This window comes from Hyla sarda, chromosome 4, assembly GCF_029499605.1.
Source record: "Hyla sarda isolate aHylSar1 chromosome 4, aHylSar1.hap1, whole genome shotgun sequence".
Taxonomy (NCBI): Eukaryota; Metazoa; Chordata; class Amphibia; order Anura; family Hylidae; genus Hyla; species Hyla sarda.
The window spans coordinates 27,421,909-27,431,763 of NC_079192.1; the positions used below are offsets into that span (position 1 = coordinate 27,421,909).

Here is a 9,855-nt window from a genome sequence, read left to right on the forward strand (position 1 = left end):
TTATATAGGGGGAGATTGATCAAAACCTGTGTAGAGGAAGAGTGGTGCAGTTGCCCATAGCAACCAATCAGATCGCTTCTCTCAAAACAATCTGATTGGTTGCTATTTGCAACTGGTCAACTTTTTCTCTGCTCAGCCAAAACATCAGAGAAAATAACTTTACCCCTGTACAGGGATTGGGGTGCAGAGGACTGGGGTAAAGTTATTTTCTGTGATGAAGATGCCTTACACTGTTTGGGACATCTGAAGGAATGGAGAAAAGTGGATGGTAAATGCCAATGGTAAAGCCTCCTGAGACCATTCATGTGTCGGGTGGCTTTTCATCCATGGTGGTGGACATACAATTTTATAATTTACACTACCATGAATAAAGAATGGTATCTGAATATCAGGAGCAACTTTTCCCAAAGATCCAGGAGCAATGTAGAGAGGAGCAAGGCTTTTTCCAGCATCATGGAGACCAGGTCACAACGCAGAAGTGATAACTAAGTGGCTTGGCGAAAAATGACATTTTGGCTCTATGGCCTGGAAACCCACCAGATCTCAATCCCATTGAGAACTTGTGGTCAATCCTCAAAAAGTCAATGGAAAGACAACAAACAAAATTGTTATGAACTCCAAGAACTGTGAAAACATATCCCCTATCCTAAGCATAGGGGATACGTTTCAGGTCGTGCGGGGCCCCAGTGGTCCCTTATCCTTATCCCCTATCTCCCATACGGGGGCCCTGGCAGTCAGCGGCAAGGGGGCATGTCCGACCACCGCTTGACGTGGCGGCCGATACGCCCCCTCAATACATCTCTAAGAGCTGGAGCACTTCATTCGGCTGTCATCAGCTCAGCCATAGAGATGTATTGAGGGGGAGTGTAGGCCGCCAGGTCATGCAGTGGTTGACACGCACTATTTTGGAAAAGAGTCGGGGGCCTTGTACGGGAGATTGCGCGGGTGCCTAAGTGGTCGGACCCCCGTGATCTGAAACTTATTCCTTATCCTTAGGATAGGGGATAAGTTTTCATATCCGGAAGTACTCCTTTAAGTCTTTGCATAAACTTGATGTATTTGTCAATAAAAGATTAACAATGATAAAATGCTTTGTCCCTCAGTGACCATCGAAACATCTGACCATAAGACCTAAAAACCCAAATTTATGTCAGTCTCAAAACTTTTGGTCATGTACTCTCCCAGTAAAGACTATAAGGGATCTGGACTTTTTGGACAAAACAACCATACGCACTGACATGTTTTAACCCTGCCTGGTTTTTACTATAACTCTCTATCATTTTTGAAGATAGTAAATGTAAGAAATACACTAGATGGGTCAGGGATCAGGTCCTGGGGAAAAAAAAGTGTGGGAACTCACCCTAGATTTCCACTCAAGGGCTGGTCCTGCAGGAGTCCTGCTCATGGGAACAGTGTTCCTGCTGTGTAAAAAGTGCAAGGACTTCGTTCCCATGTGTTCCTGCAGGACTTGAACCCTAACATGAGTGCTTTAGGCGTTGTTTGAGTATTGATGTTCATTTAAGGTTCTTAGGTTTGGTGGCTCCAATTGTGGCCAACCCTTCCCTCTCCCTCTGTACAATAATTTTACGACATGCACCTATCACATCATGTAAAAAGTAGAAATCACACATTGGATACCAAACAATAAATATTTAATAAATAATTTCTAATAAATTATAGTCAATAAAGATAACAATAATAAATATACATATCCGACAAGAATCAAACAATAGGTAAGAATGAGACAATCCAGTAGGACATGAAAATGGATATAATTATAAACCTTCCCTCGAAGGCTTTAGTTGGGGGAGCTCTATAAATATAGCAGGAGTATAGTAAAAAAACACCCAAATGCCAGTAAGATGATTGATCTTCTCCTTATGTACCAGATGTATTCTTTAAAGATGGTGGGGGCCAGGGTAAGTCACATCATTGGTTGACCTAATGGTAAGTATCTCACAGACTATTTGGTTGGTTGGCCAACTTGTATTTCGAGAGTTACAGAGCAGCATTTTTGTTGAACAAAATTTGACAAAATATTTTAAGTAAAATACTAAGAAGGTTCTTACATTAGATACAACAAGGAGCCCTTTATAGTATGACGTATCACATAGTGATATAAAGCACCTTCTAAAAAACATAGATGTCCAAAAACATACTATGACGTTACCGCCACCTTTAGAACACCAATTGCACACCCCAAATCGGTAACCCGTGGCCTTCAACCATATAAGTAATGTTCTGTAGTGCATGTTTCCGCTTATTTTCTAATCAATAAGTCTCGTTTCTGGTCTCTCATTGTTCATGGAGGTTCTCAGTGAAATACGGTATGCTGTTCCAGTGAAGTCCTAGGACACTGCGTTCTGGATCAAACTGCCAGTATTCCATTTTATGACTAGTCCATAGTTTTGCCCCTATCCGGTCACCGGCAGAGAGATATCTGGCAATTCCATTAAAGGACGATGGTTGAGTCTTCATGGTAAAGTTGTTGATCTGGACGTTTAAGTTCAGGATTGGCTCTTTTATTGGCTCTTTTTTCAGAACCGTGAGGGACACCACTCCTTCTTGTTCGCATTGATCTTTTTTAACACATTGTAAAGATATCTGGGAGTAAATAAAGTAGTAACCCGACTTTTGTACCACAAGTTCCTGTTTGTCATGTTTGAAACCTGAGCCAACAAACGTGCTTGTTACTCCATTCCTGCTCCATTCGAGGGTGCCGTTCTTCAGTTCGACTGCAAAAAGAACAGAAATAGGATAAGAATGGATATCATTAAACTAGTAAGATACACACTATTATGTGTAATTATAATGTAGTTACTGTTGGGTGGGGAACGACTCCTAAGAGCATCTCTCTTAGCTATCGGAAAAATGAGCATTTGGGTGAAAGGCTTATGTATGAACAAATTCGGTTGGATGGGAAGTATGTCAGATAGGAGATAGACTTCTTTATCTATCCCTTTCGCTTCTTTCTCCACTCCTAAACTGTCTTTTTCCTGGATACTTATATACCATATAATTCCACTCCTGCTAATATGCCCTAAAATATCTTCAATGTCGCCCAACATATTGAACTCTCCATATATGTCTTTTAGCCATGTTTTGAGTAATAACATATGTGTTGTCTTTACATTAACCAACAACAAAACTCCCTGAGGGATTTCAGGGCATCCAATAGTATCAACAACCTTTAGGGGTGTCCCCCCAACGGGTTAACCCTAAACTAGAAACCCCCCCTAAAACTTAATACTTTATTAGTATCTATTAAAACAAAGTATCCCTTGTGAATGTGTGTTTAAAAACACAGCCAAGTGTGTGAATTTGGTATTAAGATGCACCCATAAAGTATACAGTCTTTGTACTCTATGGTTTATCCAGTAGGTGCATCTAATTGTCCTGAAATGACCACTACTGGCTGCTAGTTAAAATTGTCACCAATAGCCCTCCACAACCCGACGTTTCGTCAGCTCACGCTGACTTAGTCATGGGAGAGAGGCTAATGGCTCCGTGATCGTATCTCCTCCCTTATATGTGCTCTGTTTGTAAGCGCATCTTTACATTAAATCACATATGTGTTGTCTTTACATTAAATCACATATTTGTTGTCTTTACATTAAATCACATATGTGTTGTCTTTACATTAAATCACATATGTGTTGTCTTTACATTAAATCACATATTTGTTGTCTTTACATTAAATCACATATGTGTTGTCTTTACATTAAATCACATATGTGTTGTCTTTACATTAAATAACATATATGTTGCCTTTACATGAAATCACATATGTGTTGTCTTTACATTAAATCACATATGTGTTGTCTTTACATTAAATAACATATATGTTGCCTTTACATGAAATCACATATGTGTTGTCTTTACATTAAATCACATATGTGTTGCCTTTACATTAAATAACATATATGTTGCCTTTACATTAAATAACATACGTGTTGCCTTTACATGAAATCACATATGTGTTGCCTTTACATTAAATCACATATGTGTTGCTAATACATGAAATCACATATGTGTTGCTATTACATGAAATCACATATGTGTTGTCGTTACAATAAATCACATATATGTTGTCGTTACAATAAATCACATATGTGTTGCCTTTACATGACTAACACATAGAGGAGCAGCAGAGATGATCATATATAAATGGACGATTCCTAGTCTGGAATGAGACTTGGCACTTGTCAACATATCTGAGGGTGATTTACTGGAGTATTAAAAATTGGTATAAATAACAATTATTATAATATTCAGATAAAATAAACGTACCGCTGTCTACCACCAGCTGAGCGTTCCTTGCCATCTTTTCCTATAAGAAAAATAAAATTATTATATAAATTAATTAAAAAAATCACTTAATTATTTATTACAATAATTTCATAAACAATGAAAATATCTGAAAAAAGGAAATTTTATTAAAGCACAAATAGGAGTTGACCAAGGTAGTGACTCTTATCCCGGACTAAAATCTTATACATCATTAGTATATAATGGATGGAGAAGCGTGGTCAACCCAAGCATCATCTAAGACCTTCACCAAGTATGGATATCTTCTTCAATAAACGGTAAAGTCTACATATAGTGTCTACATATGGAGGTTCACCAAGATGTCTCATACATGAAGAGAACTTACCCCTTCGTAATTCTGGATCTGTGCGCTGGCAATGGATTCATGTGATGGTCTCTCCCAAGCCACATATACTGTACAAAGTGACCCAATGAGCATGGTGAGCAGGACCAATGAGATGACAAGGCAGTAGTCCAGAGAGCGGCACCTTGGAAGGGAAGACGTTGGATTCTCTGGGTCTTCTGCAGTGACCCGTGGAGACATGATGTCCACAGACGAGGAAGAGATTGAAGCCTTTGTGAGTGAGAGGAGAAATAGTCAAGAAGCTTTGTATTCAGCCGCTTATATACTCGTCTGTAGAGAGAGGAAGTTTGCCTGAGAGCCGGGGTTTCCAAGACAGAAAAACCATAAGAGCTCAGTGGAGATTTCCACTATGTGACTGAGAGAGAGAGAGAGCAAGAGAGAGATGGGTAGACAAAACAAGAGAGAACGACATCACAGAAAAGATGAACTGCGGATAAGAGAAGAAACAAAGAGAGAAAGAAGGAAGGCAAAAATATCAGGGAAGACGGGATGTAAAAATGATAGATACATGTGAAAGGGAAGGAATGGCGTAAAGGGAGGGCGACTTTTGGGGCTTCCTAACTATGACACAAATTATAGATTTGGTTTTAGGTAGAGGGACCTTTCAGGCTCCAGAGACCACATACCTCTGCATTCACTATAGATACCTTACAGGATGAGAGGATAAGGGAGAGATGAAGAAGAGAAAAAAACCTCAGGGGACAGAAAAGGGAAAGAATGATAAACAATAAAAAGAGTCAACAGCAGAAGAGAGACACCATCAGTTCTGCTCGATTTTCCTTCTCCTCACACAATATTCCTCCTTTTTCCTTTTCTGCCTTCCATACGATCCCCTTCTTGCTTTCTTATTATTCTCTTGCCTCTTATTTTTATTTTAATGTTCCTTTCTGCCATTAGCCCCCTCCCCACTCTTATTTTTTTCTTTCTCCTTCTATCGCTCTCCTCTTACTCCTCTTTACTTTCTTTCTTCCTTCCTTACTCCTTTCCATTTTTCTGTCTCCTTCTTTATTCCTGTTTTCCTTTCTTCCATCATTTTCCTCCTTTCTCTCTCCCTTCCTTCCTTTCTTTCCTTCCTTTCACCCCTTTTTACTCTGCTTTCTTCCTTCCTTCTCCTTCTTTCTTCCTTACTCATTTTCTTCCTTCTTTCCTTTATTTTATTCTTTACTCCCTTTTTTCCTCCAACATTCCCTTTCTTTCTCCTTCCTTCCTTCCTTTTTTCCCTTTCTGCTTTCTATTCTTCTATTCCTTTCCCTCATTTTCCCTCCATACTTCTATTCCTTTCCTCCCTCTTTCCTTTGTTTATTCCTTCCCTCCTTCTTCCTCCCTCCTTCTTCCTTCCTTTTATCCTCCTTCCCTTTCTTCCTTGCTGCTATTCCTTTCTTCATATTTTTCCTCCTTCCATACACCCACTGCTCCTTTCATCCTTCCTTCCTTCTTTCCTTCATTCTATTTCTTTCTTCCAGTTTTGTCTTCTATCTTTTCTCTTTCCTTTCTTTCTCCGCATTCTTTCTCCCTTACTTCCTGCCTTCTTTTATTTCTTCCAATTTTCTTTATGTCCATCCTTTTTATGCTTCTGTCCTTCCTCCTTCCCTTTCTTTCTTCCTTCTCTCCTCCTGTCTTTTCTTCCTTCCTATTTTTCTTTCTTCTATACTTTTCCCTCTTCCTTCCTCCTCATTCTTCCTTCATTTCTTCTTTCCTTCCTTCCTTCTCTTCCTTTCTGTTCTTACATCCTGTTTTCCTTTGCCTTCTTTATGTAATAGGGTCAAGGTACCTTCATTCTTCCACTATCCTGTTGCTATGCCAGAACTATCTCATCTCTATTTATTCCCATTACAGTAATAGTAATACTTGCTCAGAAGAAAAACAATATAGCTAAACCTTAGTCACTCCCAGACTGCAGCCTTACCTACATCATATGGAGACGTCTTAGTGATGTTAGTATTAGTCTAGATCTTAAGAATCATCTGTCTACAATCTAAACTATAGAGAACATCCTACAGGTTATATACAGTGGGGCAAAAAAGTATTAAGTCAGACACCAATTTTACAAGTTCTCCCACTTACAAAGATGAGTGTCCTGTAATTTTCATCCTAGGAATAACCTCGACTATGAGAGACAGAATAAGAGAAAATCCATAAATTCACATAGTATGATTTTTAAAGAATTTATTTGCAAATTATGGTGGAAAATAAGAAGTTTGGTCAATAACAAAAGTTAATCTCAATACTTTGTTATATAACCTTTGTTGGCAATGACAGAGGTCAAACGTTTTCTATAAGTCTTCACAAGGTTTTCACACACTGTTATCGGTATTTTGGCCCATTCCTCAATGCAGATCTCCTATAGAGCAGTTATGTTTTGGGGCTGTCGCTGGGCAACACAGAATTTCAATTCCCTCCAAAGGTTTTCTAAGGGGTTGAGATCTGGAGACTGGCTAGGCCACTCCCGGACCTTGAAATGCTTCTTACAAAGCCAATCTTTCATTTCCCGGGCGGTGTGTTTGGGATCATTGTCATGCTGAAAGTCCCAACCACGTTTCATCTTCAATGCCCTTGCTGATGGAAGGAGGTTTTCACTCAAAATCTCATGATAAACGGCCCTATTCATTATTTTCTTTACAAAGATCAGTCATCCTGGTCCCTTAGCAGAAAAACAGCCCCAAAGCAAGATGTTTTCACCCCCATGCTCCACAGTAAGTATGGTGTTCTTTAGATGCAACTCCAAACATCTCATCCAAACATGATGAGTTGAGTTTTTACCAAAAAGTTCTACTTTGGTTTCATCTGATCATATGACATTCTCCCAATCCTCTTCTGGATCATCCAAATGCTCTCTAGCAAACTTCAGACAGGCCCGGACATGTACTGCCTTGAGCAGGAGGACACGTCTGGTATTGCACTAGGTTCCCACATGTGGTTCTGGGATTTTTGCTCACCGTTTTTGTGATCATTTTGACACCATGGGGTGAGATCTTGCGTGGAGCCCCAGATCAAGGGAGATTATCAGTGGTCTTGTATGTCTTCCATTTTCAAAAAATTGCTCCCACAGTTGATTTCTTCACACCAAGCTGCTTGTCTATTGCAGATTCAGTCTTCCCAGCCTTGTGCAGGTCTACAATTTTGTTTCTGGTGTCCTTCGACAGCTCTTTGGTCTTGGTCATAGTGGAGTGTGACTGTTTGAGGTTGTTAACAGAGGTCTTTTATACTGATAACAAGTTCAGACAGGTGCCATTAATACAGGTAACGAGTGGAGGACAGAGGAGACTCTTAAAGAAGAAGTTACAGGTCTGTGAGAGCCAGAAATCTTGCATGTTTGTAGGGGACCAAATGCATATTTTCCACCATAATTTGCAAATAAATTCTTTAAGAATCATACAATGTGATTTTATTGATTTTTTTTCTCATTTTGTCTCTCATAGTTGAGGTATACCTATGATGAAAATTACAGGCCTCTCTCATCTTTTTAAGTGGGAGTACTTGCACAATTGGTGGCTGACTAAATACTTTTTTGCCCCACTATATAAATGTTATTGGCCCACAAGAATGTTATAGTGCTTAGAATATTGTTCGTATAATGTATACAGGAAACAAAGTGACACAATTTCCAAGGCTAAAAAAAGACATCCATCCATTCACACTTCTCTGTATTTCTGCAGTGTTGATCCAGAGGAAGACAACAACTCTAATGTGACAGAAAACTATTTTAGGGCAAGAAACTCTTTCACAACCCCATATCTGGCAGTCAGAATAAAACCCTGGATCAAAGTTCTGTTCCCATAGATCTAGTATCCATAATATGTAATGTTATTTCTCTCTAGAAATGCATCCAGGCCCATTTTGGACTTTATTGAGTTCCCCATGACCACTTCCTTTGGCAGAGAATTCCATAGTCTCACTGCTCTTACAGTAAAGAACCCACATCTGTGCTGGTGTAGAAACCTTCTTTCCTCTAGATGTAGAGGATTTCCCTTTGTTGACACTGAGCAGTGACCCTGACAATACTGTCCCCTGTGGTACGCCACTACTAACAGCAATCTCTCCAATATTGGTCCCAGCTGTAGCTCAAAAAGACAACTGACCCCTTCAATATTTACCCCTTTTATACCCCAATACTAACTGACCAGCGACTCCTCCAATCCGGACCCTTTTGGTACCTCACTACAAAAAGCAACTTCCCCAATACTGACCTCTGTGGTACCCAAGTACTATTATTGACTACTCCGATATTGCCCCCTGTTGTTCCCCCCAATACTAGCACTGATCAATAACCCTTCCAAGACTGCCTCCTGTGGTACCCCACTACTAACAGTGACCCCTCCAAGACCGACCCCTAGAGTGTCAACTACAATGCAAAATGTCAGCTATATTCTCCAAACAACAGTGCCGAAATATAGTGAAGACCTGAACTGGAGCTGTGCAGCCATGATCTGTCCAATATGGACAGAAGATAGCTGCACAGCTCTATTTCAAGACAATGTATCGGTCAGTCATTCTGGTGGACCTGAAGAAGGCACACAGAGGTGCCAAAACACGTTGTCCAGCTATATACCCAATGAAGTTATTGTTTTGCTGTGCATCGGCTGTGGTTGTGTTTTTGCCAGTTTCAAGCAGCACATCTAAGACCTACTTTGTCTTTTTATTGCTCATCTACTAGCTTAAAGGGGTACTCTGCCCATAGACTTCTTATAACCTATCAGAAGGATAGGGGATAAGATGCCTGATCGCGGGGGTCCCGCCACTAAGGAACCCTGCGATTTCCCTGCTACACCCAATGTTCGTTTAGAGCATCGGGTGCAGCGCCGGAGGCTCGTGACTTTACAGCCACTCCCCGCTCGTGACATCACGGCCACGCCCCCTCAATGCAAGAGTGTGGGAGGGGTCATAACAGCCGCCACACCCCCTCCCATAGACTTGCATTGAGGGGGCACGGCCTTGACGTCACGAGCCTCCGCCCTGCATCGGCAATCATCCGACACAGAGCGAAGTTCGCCCCGTGCACCGGATGTCTGGGGTGCCGCAGCTGAGATCGCAGGGTCCCCAGCGGCAGGCCCCCTGCGATCAGACATGGATAAGATGTCTAGGGCCGGAGTACCCCTTTAAGCATGAAGGACTCTGAAGGTGTTCTGGTTGGTTGATCAGCCATATCAATCTAATGAGAGCATCTGTATTTTAATTATATTTTT

General features: G+C 40.7%; 1 protein-coding gene across 1 annotated transcript; it reads right to left on the bottom strand.

Annotated features, from left to right (window-relative positions):
• Positions 1-1,718: 1,718 nt before the first annotated feature.
• LOC130367663 (uncharacterized) lies at positions 1,719-4,897 on the bottom strand. The gene is made up of 3 exons (XM_056570228.1): positions 4,655-4,897; positions 4,291-4,330; positions 1,719-2,735 (listed from the first exon to the last, which is right to left on the bottom strand). The coding sequence occupies exons 1-3, from the start codon at positions 4,850-4,852 to the stop codon at positions 2,296-2,298; spliced, it is 678 nt and encodes a 225-aa protein (XP_056426203.1). The 5' UTR covers positions 4,853-4,897; the 3' UTR covers positions 1,719-2,295.
• Between the last annotated feature and the right edge of the window lie 4,958 nt (positions 4,898-9,855).